This window comes from Nanorana parkeri, unplaced genomic scaffold (genome assembly GCF_000935625.1).
Source record: "Nanorana parkeri isolate BGI_ZX_2015 unplaced genomic scaffold, ASM93562v1 scaffold785, whole genome shotgun sequence".
Taxonomy (NCBI): Eukaryota; Metazoa; Chordata; class Amphibia; order Anura; family Dicroglossidae; genus Nanorana; species Nanorana parkeri.
This window is the reverse complement of record NW_017307053.1, coordinates 351,184-370,592: the sequence shown is the minus strand read 5'-3', so window position 1 is coordinate 370,592 and position 19,409 is coordinate 351,184. Positions and strand designations below refer to the sequence as shown.

Here is a 19,409-nt window from a genome sequence, read left to right as displayed (position 1 = left end):
GGGGGGGGTGTCTCACAAGGGAAAACAGAATAAATAAGAATAAATAGATCAGTCTCTTTTATTTTTAATTTGCTTTATTTAAAGTATTTCATGATACATCTCATCCATTATACCACAATCTTTGCACTTAAATTGTAGATGTTGTTTGCTGAATTCCATAATGTGATTTTTTTTAAGGGTTCTCGAGGAGATCCTGGATTCCTAGGCCTGCCAGGACCCCCAGGTCTTCCTGGACTTAAAGGTGACAGGGTGAGTGTTCACACAAAATATACACATTAACAGAGGATTGGTATAAAAAAGGCTGCTTATATGGCATAAAGTCAAAAGTCGGCACATTTTATTAATAACTGTATACTGCAATTTAAGTGCACACAAATATTGATAAGAACTATAAACTCATTATTCTGTATAAATAAATGGTCAGTCCACCCAAAACTGTTTTTCACATGTTGGGTAAGTCTTTGGACACATTGAATTTCATTCTGGTGTCTTATACGTCTCATTTGGATTGATTTACTATTCACTTTGCAAGGAGATGTCTCCTGCTAGTTTAGTGAATGTGGTGAAGTTTCACTTTGCAAAGAATACCCGAACAGGTTCAACAAAAATGAAAAAAATATTTTTTTGCTTGCATATGATTGGATGATGGAAGTCAGCAGAGTTTCACGACATTCAGTAAGCTAAGGGAAACTTCCCCTGCAAAGTGCAATTCCCTTGCAAAGTGAGCAGACTATATTGCAGAAAATTCAAAAATGGCTTGGCCAGCTGATTTGAAAAATGTTCCGGAGGGCTTGGCAGCGAAAGGGTTAATAAATCAACTCTATTGACTCTTCTGGTGATAGCTTTCTACTGGCTGCCTTTAAGTCATTGTTCAGATCTGCTTGAGCTTCTGCACACGCAGTGCAGTGGTTTGTGCCGCGTTTTTAGCCGCGTTTTTGATGCGTCCCGCATAATTTTTTTTTGTGTGTTTAAAATGAGTTTTCAGTGCGTTCCAGGGCGTTTGCATGCGTTTTTGATGCGTTTGCATGTGTTCCAGAGTAGGTCCAGAGCAGGTAAAATAGGACCTGCTGCAGTTTTTTTTACCTGCTCTGGAACTGAACGCTGCAATGTGAACTGGAGCTAAAAATACAATTGGAATACATTGGAAGCAGTTTTGCTCCGGTCTGTAACTCCTCTGCTCTGCTCCCGGAACACGCTTGGTGTGAACAAGGCCTTAGGGGTTGATTTGCTAAAGGCAAAACATCCTATGAACTTTGCGAGTGAATTTGCACTTTGCAGGGGAAGTTTTTCCCCAGCTTAGTTAATGAGGTGAAGCTCTGCTGACTTCCATCATCCAATCATATGCAAACAAATACTGTTTTTTTCCTTGAACATGATTGGGTATTCTTTGCAACATTAAAGTTAATGGAAACTTCCCCTGCAAAGTGAAAAATTCCCTTGCAAAGTGAACAGCTTATTTGCCGTTAGTAAATAAACCCCTTCGTTTCAGAGAGCTTCTCTTCTTCTTCAGTAGGAAAAGTCTCACTCTGTCTGCTTCATTCTTAGTAATGTAAAATATGTACGGTATGTATGTGGAATGAGTGAATGCCTAATAACCATATCTGGTGACCAGACCTAGGGATTTAGGTAGAGAGAACTCACCAACAGTTTCCCTGACAAAGAATGTCAGAATGAGACGGAGCCTACAACTACCTAATCAAAACTATACGTTTTAGATAGATTAACTTTTAATTTTTAACAGTAGCAGTACCTTGTGAGTTACATCTCTTTTTTTTCTTTCTATATTCCTGCGGCTAAACAGCAGGTAACAGTGAGGACATGTAATTAGGAAAATGAGAAGCAGCACTTTTTGGCCACAAATGCATAATTGAGATAGACCTGGAACATTTGCAAATTATGCAGAGATAATGATAACAATGAGCATAACAACACAGTTTCTTCCAGCTAAGAAGTACATAAAGAAAATGCAGCACAAGACACTTGCAAGATCCCATTCTGAATCTTAATTTTAATGAATAATTTTGTATGATGAAAATGAAATTTGAACTTAACGGCATCCTAGGAGTAAATAGTTTAACTCCTGAGAATGCTGGGCATTGCTATTTTATTGATGGATTTGAGATATAAGTGTAGCTGTATACCGTTGTTATAAATATAGGAGATTTTTACTAGTTTCACCAGATTTTTCACTAATTTTCATGATTACATATAACATAGTGCCAAAAGTGGAAGTATGCGCTGGGCTGTCACAATGTCAATGCGCTCATCCCGGCGCATCACACTGTCTACCTTTCTTTGTTAGAACTTTATTGAAATGTCATGAGTGACATTTTATTAAGTTCTACAGGCACAGTGAAGTGCAATGTGGTTGAACCCTGTCACAGCCCTCTGTGCTGAAAAACAGTACTGCATACAGTACTTTTCTTCAGGATGCACCACCACGGTGTGGTGGCGTGAACTATGTCCATTCATGAGAAGGCAAATTGCCTTGTGTTGCATTGGGGCTGTGCTGGGAAAAATGGACAGCGCAACCCCATGCATTTGGTGTCAGTCAACCCTAAAAGTCTTGGAACTGTAAAGTTACTTTAATACACAATCTTTTCTGAAATGAATTCCCTTTCTATTTGAAAAAGGAGCTTTTATTTAAATTAGATTTTTATACCTCACATACACTAGATATAAGTTTCATAAGATAAGATAAGATACCTCATATACACAAGAAGATTATTTACTCCTTAAGGGCTTGTTCACACCAAGTGCAGAGCAGATGTAGATCAGAGCAGTTACAGAACGCATCAAAAATGCATCCAATGTATTCCAATGGTATTTTGGGCTGTAGTTCACATCACAGCATTCAGTTTCAGAGCATGTGGAAAAACTGCAGCATGCCCCATTTTTTCTGCTGTGGAAGGTACAAAATGCATGCAAACACCCTGGAATGCACTGAAAGCCCATTTTAGGGTAATTTTTTTTTAACGGACCGGAAAGCGGCAAAAATGCGACAAAACGCACTGCACTGCATATGCAGAAACTCGTGTAGATCTGGTCCGGATTTGGTACGACCAAGCCCTTAGTAAATCAGCCTCCTCACACAGGTGCTTGAAGTATATCTTACTGTTTACATAGCTACTTAGTTACATTCAAAATCCCTTCACTTCCTGTCCGGTAGACACAAAGAAAGTGAGAGGTAATCTCTCCAAAGTTAGGTAAATCTCTTCTCCCACTGGATGATTTACCCTCTATTCCTGTTTTGGTGGCAATGCAAGATTTTAGATTTTCCTTTCCTTATAGTCCCAGGGATAATAATGGCCATCATTTGGTGCAAAGGCACTCTCATCTGCTTTGTAACCTTTTTGTGTGATCTGCACTGTCCAACATTAACTGTATTGTTCTCATGTACAGGAGCACAAAAAGACGCTTTAAAAAGTCATCCCGCTCCTGGGAGGGCTGCTGTTCATTAATTTATATAAAACATGCAGACAGCAAGTGGTTAATTAGCATGTATCTTTGTTTGGAGGTAGATACTAGTGGGAAGCAGTAAGGTAAACCTACAATGATCTTTCCTCTGAGCCATAGCTATATTGATATACATGCAACAGAACAAGCTTTACTGAGTTCTACTGAAACCCACTTTAAATGTTGCTCATTTTGAATGAATAGCCAGCTTTAACAACTTGAGAATCCAAAAATCAATTGTGGGTCCCTAGTTGGGATACCAACATATGTGTTACACCCTTGGATTAGCATATGCAAAAAGGGTGACAACGTTCACTTCCTGCACTGTATCTGTGGGCAAGCAGCGTTGTAACCCTAAGCTGCTCTCCTGATCTGGACTATAAACACCTCCCATTCTCATCTCCAGCCCCATCACCATTACATAGCTTTGTAGTTCACAGAAAATAACTGGTAAAGCCGATGACATTGTTTAATATTTCAGTGTAGTCCACAGGAATTAATAAGGGCACACGTTTTTGACAGGATCAACAGGTACTTTACTGTACTTCCCATTAAAAAGGAAACTAATGCAGCAACATCTAAGCACTTGTAAACTGCAATATAATGCAATTTTGTTGGGTTTAGATACAAATGGGACTCACTTTATTACAGTAATATAAAAATATGCTGAAATTGACACTTTTTAGCACACTGCTGTGTAGTAAATCATTTTTCACATTAGCAGCTGATTTGGATCAGCAATTACAACAATCAGAACTCAGCAGGTAGTTTTTGTTTCAAGGGATGTTAAAGGTAAAGTTAGGTAAAAATTAGCAATATATGGATTCTGGGTATATCCTGCTAAGAAGCTAATTGAGAGGCTTAAAAAAAGGCTTATTTTCCACAGGCAACCGTAGCGCTTTATTTTCCAAATAAGTCACCAGTAACCTGTTTGTTTTTAATGCCATTTCAATACAGTTAATTGCAGCACATTATTGTTGCATTTTTTTTACAGTTGTGTAGCCATCAAATGTATCTAGAGTGTTAAAGAGATTTTCTACTTAGAATGTGTTTGTAAATATTGGAAAGTGGTACCCACTGTCTTGGCATAATCGGTAACCCCACCCTACACCTTCTGGCAGCTGTACGGCGGATTTCAGCCGATATATGGCTGAAATCAGCCGTACCAGCTTGAAGGGAATAGCCGAACAGTGTTCGGCTCACTTCACTTCTGATCGGTCATTCACTCGGCTGCCCTCGGCAGCTTTGTGAATAGACCCCTATGTGTTCTTCAGTATGGCTTTTCCTGTAATGCCTTTAATTAATATATTAATGATAAACCCCATTAAAAAGTTTTATGTCTTGGCCCCTCTAGTGAAGTGACATACTTATAAGATGTCCCTGCTCCGCTTAACTTTTCTTGATATTTTGAAGCCAAATGAAGGTGTCATTGTCCCCATACACATTTTCTGGACTTTAGATAAACAGTACATACACAAACCAAAAGCAAAGAGAGTGACACTTTTGTTATAGTTGTGTAGAAGAAGGCAGATACATACTGTATATTATGTTAGGGAATTATCGAATAATTGAACTATAGTCTGGTGCAGATGTGGAGTTTAACTGGGATTTGGGACACAGCATAATTAAAAGATGTATAGCTCGTATTAAACGAGTGCTGGACAGTCTTATTCAGTACAATGGTGCATGAGGTAAAGTGCAATACTCTTAGCAACCAATCAGAACACAATTTGTAGTGTTCTAGTTTTAGAAAACTGATTTGTTGCTAAACGTCATAGAAAGTGGCTCAGTAAACAGAAGAAACCTCATACTGGTTATTCTTTTCAATAATATGCCTGTGTTGTGTTTCACAACTAATTGCTTATGTTATACTTTACATCCATCTTCTGTTTTCTTCACACTCTATGTGCTCCTATGATCTGTTATGGACAGAAGTCTGAGACTGAGACTGAGAGTGTACAATTCAGTGAATGGTATAGCTTAGTTCTCTGTCTCGTCTATTTATTCATTTATTTTTTTTAAAATCCATTTATGTAAGGTCTAGTCTAACTGAGCGCACTTTAGCTATTTATACTTACAAAGGTGAAGACCTAATATAGTTAAGTTTCCATCCCTTGGTGGTACAGAACATCTTTACAGCACATGTAGTAGAATTCTTAGGTTAGGTATACATTCTGCATATTATATATAATAGATCTTTGGAGGAACGTGGCCTCATGGCAAAGCATTTGTATTATTTATATGTATTATTTTTAACAAAAGCTTCTATTTAAGCAATATTTTTTCTATGAAAGATTTTGGGCTGAAGATCACATAGCAGGAGAAGACAAGTCAATATTTATCATACCAATCAATATTAGATGACTTGTAATTGTCATTAATAATAAATTGTTTCCAGACCTGGAAAAGGCACCCACATGACTTTAGACATCGAGAATGATTTACTAAAGTATTTGAGAATGTTCATACAATAAATTGTGTGTTTTTTCACTTCAATTATCCAATCATATACAGATAAAATAAGAAAACAGGGATTTTCTATTAACGTGATTAGGTAATTGAAGTGAATCTTCACACATTTTATTGTGTGACCATTCACAAAGCCTTTAGTAAATCAGCCTCATAATGTTTTCCTTTCCCCTGCATTCTGCTAAGAAAGTACACACTGCCCCCAATTTATGTGGTGAGTTGCTGTAAGGAACTTTCCTGTACCATCAGTGGAGTTCACTGTATCACTGTGTGGATGAGATGTGAACATGCATATGCCCTCCTTGTAACTGAGCTCAGCAGCTGTCATACAGAAGCTGGTACCATGCAGTTAATGCCCCATCCAGATAGGGACATGCTTACATGGTGAGCGGCACTACCGACCTAGAAACGTTCTATACGGTCTTCCACCATGCAATCGATATTGTGACCATCTGGATAAGAGACGAAAAGGGGCAGTTTTTACTGCTAGCTGCCCAGGAAACAAGAAACAGGAGGTATGATTAAAAGTATATCTTGGGAATATACAAAATATTGGAGGGGCCAGAATGAATGAAGGGTATATGGTTGTGGTGACCAATGGATTGGAATGAAACAATAAGTCACTGTTAAAAAATGGGATATAAGTCAGGTTTAGGAGAAATAGAAAGGGATGATTTATACATTTCTTATGCTCCTCAGCTCTATCTAATGGTGGGAATGCCATGTGAATGGCATTTGCCCAGCGTATTCTCTAGGTAATTCTACTGAGGACTATCTGCTTTCTGTAACAACTCTACCATCAATGACTGCTAAGAATTCAGTCTCTACTGGTGGGTTGTAAATGTATGTTTAGTGATTCAGTTCTAGTGAACTTTTTTAATTATTATCCTCTAAACCAAAATATATTAAAAATACTTCTGAAGCAATACCTCTAGGTGTAAAAAAGGTATTTTAATAATTTTGGCTAAAAATTGACAGATCTTGGAGGTAAGAGTTATGGAAGTACTAGGCCGACTAGCAAGATACTGAAGCTTGGCCCAATGGGAGATTCCTCCATCCACACAGTTAAGCGTAGATGGAGGAATCTGTTGAACTTTTTCCATCTGACCATAGAAAATCTGCAGATAATGTATAGGTGTATGGCCAGCTTTAGAAACCACTGTTCATCCAAGAATAAGACAAGGGGAAGGAAAAAACATAATTTCTTTGAAGTCACAGCTTCCTAACCCCATGCACATTCAACATAATTCTTCATATTCCTATTTACCAAAATAGGTGCACAACATAGGTACACATGGGGGTATTCCACCGTGGCATTTGTTAATGTCCCATTAAAGGTATATATTTAATTAGGTAAATATGTAAATAATTGTAACTATTTATATAATAAACATAGTTTATTTGTTAGTTAGTAAATGTAATCTGGCTACACTAGGCAGCTGTAGGAGATATAGGCTGGCAATCTAACAACACCTAGCAACAGTAGAGGCAGCGGAGATTTGTGTATGACAATGAGAGCTTTGAAGGTACACAGTATTGCACTTCTCAGTATCCCTGTCAGTGCTGAAAGATCAGTGTTCCAGCGACACTTCAGTGATAGAAGTAGATCATTAGAAAATATATACAGCTATTTTATGTTAGGAAATCAGGAGCACCTGGCCTGACATAGGAGGGGGAGCTGGTCCCTTCACTTCTGCATCACAGAAAGAGATTTGTTATATTATAACTACAGGAAGGATCTGTGTTCTTTTCCCATATTTAAAGTATTTTACATCTTTAAGTAACTACTCCTAACATGGAGGAAAATTAAAGTTGGCTTCCAATTCATAAAGAAGGGTCTATTAACTGGTTGTTCAAAAAACAAAAAACAAGTTATAAATGTTATAACTACATAGTTGCTGTAACATTTTGACAGTGTCACACGCAGGATGATCTTCTCTTGGCTTGGAAACCTCTGCTATTGACATTGCTGTACCTGTAATGATTATTATGGGAGCCCTTGAAACCAGCATCCCTAGGTTCAATGGCTACACTATCCCTCTGAATGACTGAAAAAAATGACTAATAATCAGATTATACCAACTTCCTCAGTCATACTATGTAGATCTGGCTTTGCCACCATTAGAAGGAGATGTGTAGAGAAACACGCCGCTTCTTAAGTAAAATAGTGCAGCTCTTGGAGGACATTTACGGTGACATCTCTCCAGTCTATGTGTGAAGAAAGCTAATTAATAGGTGTTGAAAGAAAACACGACAATCCCGCAGTTTGCAAATTCTCTGCAGGATTTTATGACGGCATTAAGAAAAAAGGGTTCTGCAGGTCAACAGATTTTAATGAATCTGAAATGTTAGCTTAAAGAGCAGTTTGTTTGGGAACTTGAAAGTGATGCACTAAAAAAACCCCCTAAAAAGCAAAATAAATTCTCCTGAAGTAATATTTTATCAAGTGCAAACACTAAAGGGTCTATTCGCGAGGCAGCCGAAGGATCTAGCCGTAGCTTCGGCCGATCCTTCGACAAGTTCGGCCCCAGGGCCCCTTCGGTTCAGTAGGGGTCCCGTGTCAGAATAGAAAAAATAATAATTTTTGCCCATAGGAATGCATTGCTAGATTCCTATTGGCTATTTTAATTTGCAATAGCCAATAGTAAACTAGCATTGCACGCGCCCTCGGCTGCAGTTCTCCATCAGGTGAGCATGTTCGGCCGACCCGAAGCCATGCGAAGCAAGCCGATGTACGGCTGATTTCAGCCTATATACGGCTGAAATCAGCCGTACAAGCCTGAAGTGAATAGCCGAACAGTGTTCGGCTCACTTCACTTGGGGTCGGTTGTTCACTCGGCTGCCCTCGGCAGCTTAGTGAATAGACACCTAATTGTGACTCTTCCAAGGCCGTGCCGCCATTGAGATCAAATAGGTGGGCGCCTAAGTTGGCACTAATGAAGCCACAATGTGGATACTCTATCCTCATTGTAGCTCAGTATTGCTGAGCCTGATAAAATTACAGATTCAGCGTTACTAAGCTCCCTGCCTAGCTAGTGCGACTATTACAGTGGCAGGCACAGGGGCCAAGGCTTCTTTAGAGATATGGAGCTTATTAACAGTGCAGGACAGTGAAGCAAAACTGTATCTGCCTGTGTGACAGGTGCAGTAGAGCCAGGCAGAGACTTTCTCAGTAAGGTTGAGCCTGCATATTTACTGAGCTGCCTGTGTGTGTATACGCTTGTACTGTATGTGTTTGGGAGCACAGGCTATCTTACCTCAGGCCAGATGCTCCATATTTTCCCATACAAATAATGAAATATGTATATATTTTCTGGTGATCCGCCTCCATCACTAAGGTGCCCCTAGGGCACTTACAGTTGTCCACTACATCCAATAGCTGAATCATATTTACAGTTGCAGTCATGACAGGATCAGGATTTGTAATTTGTCCGGCAGAGTCCCTAGAACAGTCCATATCCACAGCCTGTTAGCTTTAAAGTCTTAACGCACTGCTGGGCCAAATGTCCCACAAACCCACACTTCCAAAAGTGTTTTGGATTGCTTCATTTTTGTTGATCATAGACAGCTTGACTGTAGGCACCTCTGACATTTGGCTCCAAGCAAGCCACCTCTTCTCTAAGCACTGATACAAAGCCCAACATATGGTATACAACTTTTTCCTATTCTGTCCAAAGGGAGTAGCATTAGTGCTGTATGGCAAGTCTCTCAATCAAGAGTCACCGCTAGTTTGCACTTGGTGAAATGTTACTTCTGTTTTGTGTTTCAGGTACTTTTTTTAGGTGCAGCACTTTAAATTCTCAAAAAACTGTTGTTTAAGCGAGCTGTCTGGATTCATTATAATCTGTTGACCTGCAGCTTCCTTTTTTCTTAAAGCTTCCAAAGTATCCTGCAGGGAATATGCAAACTATGGTATTGTCTAGTTTTCTTCCTTGATGCCTATTGATCATCTTCCTTACAATCACACAGGCTGGAGAGGTGTCATGAACTCCAAGAGCTGTACTATTTTATCTAAGAAGCAGCGTGCTTCTAGGCGAGCATGCAATGTGGCTCTCGATGAATCGCTTAATAAAGATTGTAAAGCACGAGATCTACATGGTAGGACTGAGAAAGTTGCTATATCCTGGTAGCACATTTTAATCTCTCTTCCCAGTCATCCAGATGGATATTGTAGCCATTGTGCCTAGGGATGCTAGCCCATATTTCCTACAGCTACCTAATGCAGCCAAATTACCTTCACTAAATTAGCAATATGATAATTATATAAGTAGTATAAAGTATATACATAATTACATCATTAAATATATACATTAAATGGAACATTAAATAATGCCATGGTGGATTACCCCCTTTTCCCTTACACATATACTCTCATAATGTAGAATGTCATTATAGAGTAGCATGTTCATGAATATTATGTTCCTTAAAAGGCTACACACCAAAACAATGAATCAGGGTAATGTTTGAAATTGTCTGAAAAACTACTGTATTTGTATATTTGTTCATGTATGTATTTATTTTGAGGTTTGTAGCATGACAATATTTTTGTTTCCGTTTCCTGTCAATGTACCTCTTGGGGCAGGTCGTCATGTATTTATAAGCAATGTTGGCGATTTTATTTTGGTAGATGTGGATAGAAATTGCAGTAATGGTTAACATATTTGATTTTCATCTGTATACATAGTGGAGAAAGCTGCAACATTGCTGTTAATGTTTCCTCAAAAACTGCTGTTTCAGGGATTGCTGTTGCATGACACTATCAAATTATCAAACAGGTGTAATGAAATAATTTGCATAATGACCATATAATGTCTGTAGTTACTTCAAGGACAGATAATGCATAAAATAGATTACCCTTAGTTAATTAGGTCCACCCAATCTTCCTTGGCTTGTCAGATTGAATGCTTGTATGAACACAGTATGGTGCTCTGTGGAATCAAGAACATTATCTTAGTAGGTCCTCTGTAAACAATGCTTCTTTACGCCTCTAGACTGAGGTGATGAAAGATGGGATCAAACATAGTGTTATTAATGACATACATCGGTAGCATGTGTAACAGTACCCTTAAACTTCACTGACTATTATATATGGGGTAATAGACCCCTGACTGGGAAATATAGAGACATTACACTACAAGAAGCAGTTTTGAGACCGTAAAACAGACCTCGGTGCTATATGATCTGTAAAAGCGAATCAGCAGATACTTTTTTACAGATGATATATTACCAGTGTGACTTATGTTTCAATATTACTACTCTACAGATACCGTATTCTTGATAGAACACTTATAAAATTCTATTTTAAAAAAGTCACACAAATCAAATTTTTTTCATAAAAGTATTCATACTGTATAGGAATTAACTGTTCAGCAAAATGCATAGAGCAGGAGTAGGTGCATACTCTTTTTCTTTTCCCCTTGTGCCCTTGCATACATTTAGACCATTGATGTCCAGGTTGCTGCCATGGTGTTATGTGTGGTCCATTTATCTTTTTTAGCAGCTCAGGGAATGAAAATATAGTAATAGGTCGGGCATGAGTTGAGATTGCAATTCAATGTAACCGTTAACTCGTTTGTCCTCAAAAACAAGCCGCACTTCCGTGGATCACCATAGGTAAAATAGTTATTTATTGAAATAACAAATACATGCTGTGGAACAACTCCCCATGTGTGCAACCTCTCACACATTTCACCAATCTGGCTTAATCATAGAGGCCTCTATGATTAAGCCAGATTGATAAAACGCGTGAGAGGTTGCAGACATGGGGAGTAAAATATTTTATTTATGGTCATCCATGGGCGAGCTGACTTTGCCTGCACCTGTGGGGTGATTCACAGTTGGATGGGATCTAAGAATTGGAGCAGTGGACTGTCTACACTATGCTTTAACTCATTTGATTACTGAACATGCAAACACTTTTACTTGTAATGCCTTAATTACATTGACAGTGCATTATCAAATATTGCCATTATTACACATATAACATTGCACAATTAGCAGCATTATGTGTGTTATTACTGCCTTATCCTAATTTATTTTTTAAAGCAAAATGTAAACTGCAGTCCTTCAAAATATCTTAAAGTGTATCTTAAGCCAACTCTTTCTTTGTTTTGGACAGAGTAGAAAAGGGTTAAAACCCATGTCAGGTTTACATTACTGTCTGTGTCCCTGCTGTGCAGATTCGCTCTCTGTGTTTTTCCTGTCGATTATTGTCACTGGTACTGAAAGTAAGGGAAATTCCAAAATATTGAGTTGTCATTGTAACTAGAATTGAGGGAAAATCTTCCATTGGAGGGACTTGTTCCATTTATGACTGTCTAAGGGAAAAATTCCCTTACTTCGAAAAGATCTCTTCTTGCTTCCTGTTGTCGCTTTTCAAGACAGGGGGTAAAGAAAAATATCCTCAGTGGGACGCAATATACATAACTAAAAAAGTTTTGGCTTTAGATATACAGTACTTTAAGCACAAGTTAGTATTTTGTCTAGTTGTGTAAAGGACCTTGATATCTTGTCTAGTTGCGTAAAGGACCTTGGTAGCAGAGGTTGCGATTGCAACAAGGCTTTTACTTCTGGGGAGAACATTGGGCCTTCCAAGCCATTTCAACACAGTCTTTTTGTCATCATTACCCTAAGCAAATGTGTTGCAATTTTGCTTCTTTAGAAGATAGAGGGGACATACCATGCAAGGTAAAAAAGGCTATAGGATGTGGGTATTAGGTGCATAAGTGGGGCTATTAGGGTTGGGGGTTTTAGGTATGAAATGTAACAGGATGGTAATGTTAACAGGAGAAAGGAATGCTACATTAAGAAAAATTTGTTCAGGATTATAGCTCAGAAACCATGCTTTATATCCTGCAACAGGATCCAGGGGTTTTAACCATATCACCATTCCCTACGTTTACATGATACGTATCCTGGAGTAAGCTCGAATCATAGGAAAAAATGTACCAGTGTCACCCAAGCACTTTGTACAGGCATGGGGAGACAATTTGCCCATTTTAACTACAACATGTGGGGTGTAGTAAATACAGTAAACATATTGAACTTGGATCAATTTATCTTTAGATGAAAGTTCCTATTACTTTAGCTGTAGTCTTTGCTTGCCTTGTTACAAAAGTTTATGTCTAGTGGGTCATAATAATAATAATTTTTTTTCAGTCAGTCTTGTGAAATGTGCTATAAGTTGCAATGGCAGGCTCCTAATTCACTGCCTTTATTTGCATTTGGCTTGACTATGTTGTTGTTTTGTATATGTATTTCATGTATAACATTGTTGGAAATATTCTGATGAGTTCCCCATCAATAATTGTGTTCATCTGCATGTTTCTGCCACAGATGATAGAAGATCTGAAGCCCTCCATTCGTTTAAAGCTTTGTTACATTAAATTTCCAATCAATTCTGAACATAATATATGATCCCATTTCTCTAGTGACAAAAATGATTCTGTTTGTACCATCACATCTTACAGTTAGTCAGCTATTTATTTAATTCCAGATCACATACTCTGTATGTAATTAGTCTGACAGTTTTTTTCTACTTATTTGCCTTAGTTTGTTTAATTTTCTATTACCTTTTTAAACCATCTTGATGTGTCGACTGTGCAGCTGCAAGGGAATGTGGGATTTGTAATAAAATTACATTTGTTTGATTTGCAGAATTTAAACTGCTGTAGCTTTAATCCAGCCATGGCAATTCCTGACTGCACTGATTACTAAACATATGCAAATGTGTGTTGAGAACAGCTCCTTATAATTGTAGGATGCTTGGAATATCTTCAAAAGTAGTTTTGCTCCTGGGATTTAATCAATTTATCTCAGCTGATTCTTCTAATATTCTGAACCTCCTCTCTCATTCTCTTTGTTTGTATTTATTTGCTGACAGTCAAGAAACCGAAAAAGAAAGAACAAGACAAGAAAGAGCAATTTAGAGCACATAGCAAACACTGCAAACAAATATGGTTGCAGAAACTGTATAAAAACGATTTTTAGTAAAAGCTACATCTGTGATTAGGTGTTTGGAGATAAAGTAGCAGTTTAAGTTTAATGTCCAATTCCCTCCTGCATATACTCACCTTTCCTGCACACCATTCTTGCCACAGGGAGCGAAACTAAATGCCTGGTATATAAGGGTATGGGGATTGTCATTGACTCATTTCCCTTGTACAAGCTGCTCCAAATAGAGCAACACTGAGCTAAGGGTGCCCTTACACTGTGCGGATTTCGGCCAGTTTTTCAGGAATCAATGGAAATTTTTCATAGTGTGTGCTGCTGTCAGCACCCTTTCGGTCGACATCCCTCAATTAGCTGATCAAAGGTGTCACCTGGAAAATATTTGTACAATCAGAGACAGTAGCCAATGAGCAAACCTGTGCTTTGAAAAGCCAAAGCACGGGTTTGCTTTACAAACAGGTCAGACAATTTGCAGGAGCTAGTTCCCTCAATCCTGTGTAAGTGTCATCTGGCATAGCCTCAAAGTTTACAAGGGGCTTCCTCTCTATGCTCCCAGCAACATGTGGCAGGGGAAGGGAGAAAAGATAAGTATAGGCTTTTGCACGGGGTGACTTTAAATGACGTGATTTAAAATTGCTTGTAGAGAATAAGTCACCAAAAGACCTCTGTATAAATCTGAATCTCCACTTTTAAAATATGTACTTGCATTCTCTCTGCTACAGAGAAGGAGGGTCAGACTTAAGCTGGCCATATCCTATACAATCTGACTGTACAATCTTTGTACAATCTCCTTTAGATATACTAAATCTTTGTTGTATGAAGGCACACCAAAATAATCCATTAAATCTGTATCACCTCTGACACGCCCTTGCACTACATAGTTGATTATAGATCTAAAGAGATTGTACAATAAAAATTGTATATTTCAAGGTCAGCTTTGGTCTTAGGCTGTAAGGCCATCTTATCACTCAGTTATCAGCTCAGTGCTGCTAAGGCACTCATAAACTATCATGTAATAAAGGTGCTGCCGGGATTACATGAAAAGAAACGATGTTAGTTGACAGTTTTATGCTCCTCTAGATTCCTGGACAGAAGATTGTTAGTGAATTAGGTGCAGCTTTGTTCATTGTGAATACCCAGTCATATTCAGAAGCAAATGTTGTTGTTTTTTTACTCCCCTTGCAAATGATTTGGTATTCAGAGTGAACAAAGCTTCTCTAACATTGACTGTGCAAAGTGAACCCTTACTGAACTAGGTGAATAGCCTCGGTTCTTTTTGTAAATTAACCTAAATGTATTTTTTATCACCATGTAATGAGGTGTGAGAGTGACCAGCCAACATGGGGGCCTTTCTGCTCTGATAGACAGAGAATAGTAGTAAATAACAGAACACACACATATGCCTGAGAAATAATGGTGCACTATTTTAACAATTTAAGGATGGAAACACTTTTTCCTCACTGGTTTTGTTTAAGGAAGTAAAGTGTAGACATTATTAACCTACTGTACATTCATGACTATGCACAGATCTAGGCTTAGTAGGGAAACCAGACCTTGCACACAATTACCTTCCTTGTACAATCAGCTCCTGAAAATAAGCCCTGTTCAATCCTACAGAAATATAATGCAGCCTTTATGTAAATATGTAATTAATCATTATCATTTAGATATGTTTCATTTGTTTTTGTTTCTTTTAGGGTGGAGTTGGGGAGACTGGTCCCAAAGGTGAACAGGTGAGTAATGCACAAGAATTAAGAATTTGTTGAGTAATCACCTTTTCATGTAGAAAATAAATGGTCTGTGGTGCTAAAGGTGTGTTATTAAATGCAGGGTGGCCCTGGAGAGGAAGGCTTTGGAGGAGAGAAGGGTGAACAGGTAAGATACTTCTTATATAACATAACCCCTAAATTAACCCCTAATACTAATCTTTCCTCATGCTCTGTATACTTATATGTCATTCATCAGGAGCAGAGATGCTCAATCCTTGTACTGATAGCTAAGTGCCTAAATGATCTGGGAACACATGATTATTCAATTTTATAAGTTGGTTATATGTTCCCTCATAACACAAATGCATTTAAACTTTGTTATAATTGAAGCTTTGAAAAATATATACAATTAAATATCAATGTGTAGCACAGTAAAGCCTTTTTAAAACAGAAGGCATTCACATATCTGTTTCCCTCATATATCCCAAAAATAAGATAATTTTTTTTTCTTATTCCAGGCCAGTGGGCGGAGCCATGGAAATAATTGTTTCACGCCCCATTGGCCAGATGCACATTCAGAACCACTTTTGTATAGTGAATATATAGCCTAATATTATAGAGCCATTTATTCCAAACTGCATACGGCTGTTTCAGGCTGTACACCTGACATGAAATGAAGAATAATCCTTTTATTTTTTTGGGATATGTAATGAATGAGACATGTGAATACCATCTGTTTTAAGATAACTTTACTGTGCTATGCAGTGATTAGAGTGAGGGCTTTTTGATTGCTTTAGTTCCTTCTCAACATAACCTATATGGTTTTAATGTCCCATAGCTATGGATAGACAGCATAAAAATAGAAATACAGACTTATTTGCATTAAAGTTGAAGGAAAGGGCAGATAAGACTGATTGATGATCAGTAGTGGTGTCATTTTAGGACATTGTCCCTTGGAGCATATGAAAATGGAGAAGAAATAAGACTTGCTGAGTGTTTTGCTTTATCATACATCACTATTATTTCTATTTTAATAACAATTATAGTGAATATGAAATATTGTATATAATGCAATATCTATCTATATGTAATATGCAACATATTTTTTTTATTAGGGTGATATTGGAAATCCAGGACCAAAGGGATCTGTAAGTATATGTTATTAAATGTCACACTAAAATTGACGCTTGTGTCTGATACTTTCAGAGAACTACAATGTAGTTTTCTTTAATAAACTCTGAACACCGAAGGAAGCTTCTTTCACTTCCACCCAATCATCAAATATGGCCACATGGCTATACAGTATTTGGTCAATAACATTTTCTTAAAATGGCCATGTGGCCATAAAAGATTAATGACATAAGCACATGCATGGCACCCTTTTGCTTAAGTTCAGCTGCAGGGTGGGGAATTCCCTGGCCTGCAGCCAAGCACCAGGACACTTCCCGGGCTCAGAGGATTAGTCCAAATCTGAGCTCATCCTTATTGCTGAGGCTATCTTATGGTTATCTTTTCAGTAGCAGAACAGTATCTACCTCCTAGGGTATGGCAAGATCAATTATCTGCCACCTGCACTTTTATTAACTTCATTACTAGGAACTAGGATACATTCTACATAGTAATAATAGTGATGCTATTTCTTCTAATTACAGAACCTTTTATTACTCTTGAAATATCTCATCATTTGTCACCACAGGGAGGTTTATTGTACTGTACAGAAGTGTAAATGATTTGGGGTGCATTGGTGCATTATGGGGGGTTAGCAGCATGGAGTCAGATGAAGAAAATCTAAATATATAATTGGAAAATCTAAAAAGCGAATAAAGCCTGTCATTTTGTTTATCTGAAATGTCTAAGGTAAACCTTAGGGCACATTAACATATTTTACATTTAAGTTTCAGCAACTATAATTAATATTGCCTCTGTAAAGCTTCCTGTGAGCTCCATCTGTCTGTATCGTAAATAATCTGACATTTTGCACAATACTCTAATTAATGACCTATCTGCATGTACTTTCATATATTCTAAATGCAGAGTTATCTGGTCAGTATATTCATTTCCTTTCTTTTGGAACGGATGTACAATGAAACTATTGAAGACCATGAAAGTAGTAAAGGTTATCTGTCATAAAGGTGCTATGCATATCATTATAATTGAATATTGTATTTTATTACATTTGAAGATTTTTTTTTTCCTTTGTGAATAATGATTTGTTCTAATGATTCAATCTTTAACGCATTTATAACGATTTGTTCTCTGGTAAATTATATCAAGTAGACATTAGGACCAACTTTAGGTACAAGTCATGTATTTTATTTGGTTTGTGGGAGGATCAAAAACCCACACAGATACAATGAAAAGAAAAACTATGCATATTATTCCCATAATAGGAAATTATTAAATTACATAATTGCTGAAATGAGGTGCCAGGAGAAATATAGGAGATGCCTTTGCTGATTCTCATTCTGAAAATGCTAGTTCCCTGGCTAGCATGTAAACCTTATGACTATTTATTTGCAAGTCACTGACCTGGAACAAGGTAACAAGTATCTGGATTTGGTCGGGAGTTGTGACTTCAGTTGTGGAATGCTTGCTCTGGGTCAGTAACTTAGAAAGTACCAAAGCTATTTTATCAGCACGTCAGCCAGGCAACTAGCCATTTTATAAGGAGGTCAGCAATGGTATCTAGGTGTCCAATAATTCTTGAAGGGAATTTCTGAAAATAGAAATATGGGAGATGCCATTGTTGATTTAAAGGTACAAAAACAGGAATAATCAATAAGGAAGCTGTGCTGGTACAACCCAAGTAAATAGAACTCAAACACACAGCACTGTGTGTTCAAGATCTACAGAAACAAGCATGCAGTCAGTGAAGTGTAAAAAGTCTAACACCCTTCCTGACCCATATTCCAGGTCAGTGATGCACTAAATATTGAAGTTAGGATCAGGGTGACATTTTAAAAACATGTCAGCAATAGCAACTCCCCTGTTTCCATCTTCACAGGCTCACTTTAAGTTTCATGTTACCAAAGAGTCACAACATACACATTTTAAAATGAATAACCTTGTATTTATCAAAGCAGACTGTTTTACTTCTGCTTAGTTTTATTTTGTCAATTTGGTACAAATGTACATTAAAGCTGGCACATTATGGGGCCTTAGGTTGGACTCTCTATAGGTCTTTATAGGTTGAACTCAATGGATTTGTTCCTTTTTCAACCTGACTAACTATGTAACTTAGGGAGTAGTGCTTAACAAAAAAAGCTTGTGCTTTGTGACACTAAACGTATTACTGCAGTTTCTAGTGTAAACAAAAAAACATATACTACAAGGTTTTGTAAGCCACACCACTTAATAATTAAACCACTTGAATTAGGAATGCTGCCAGTATCTCCCAGTTTATCTGTATACTGTTAAATCACCCTACTTTACATACAGACTGGAAGCCCTGGTGAACCCGGTAATCGTGGCCCTGAAGGAAGTCGTGGCCTCCCTGGTGTAGAAGGTCCTCAAGGTTCAGCTGGTCCCCGAGGGATGCAAGGTGAACAAGGTGCCCCTGGATTACCAGGAGGTCAGGGTCCTGCAGTAAGTAATTAATGATTTGTTTCTCGTTTAAAAATACAAAAACAAAAAACTTGCCAACAAACCCATAGATCCAGCTTCTTGACCCGAGTGTTTGGCCACTATGCAACAATGTATTGGCTGAACATAAGCCCCATATCTACCAGCCTAACAATATGGTACCCAGACATACATCAGATTTTAGCCAGCTGTTATTACATAGAAATACATACAAATTTATTAATATGGTGGGTATTAGGTACC

General features: G+C 37.8%; 1 protein-coding gene across 1 annotated transcript in view; it reads left to right on the top strand.

The window, feature by feature from the left end:
* Window positions 1-19,409, top strand: part of COL9A1 (collagen type IX alpha 1 chain) — a 125,631-nt gene that overhangs the window by 92,051 nt on the left and 14,171 nt on the right. The window contains exons 30-34 of the mRNA XM_018564831.1: window positions 178-249; window positions 15,573-15,608; window positions 15,706-15,750; window positions 16,700-16,732; window positions 19,023-19,169. Of these exons, the coding sequence (XP_018420333.1) occupies window positions 178-249; window positions 15,573-15,608; window positions 15,706-15,750; window positions 16,700-16,732; window positions 19,023-19,169 (333 nt within the window). The remainder of the gene's footprint in view (window positions 1-177; window positions 250-15,572; window positions 15,609-15,705; window positions 15,751-16,699; window positions 16,733-19,022; window positions 19,170-19,409) is intronic.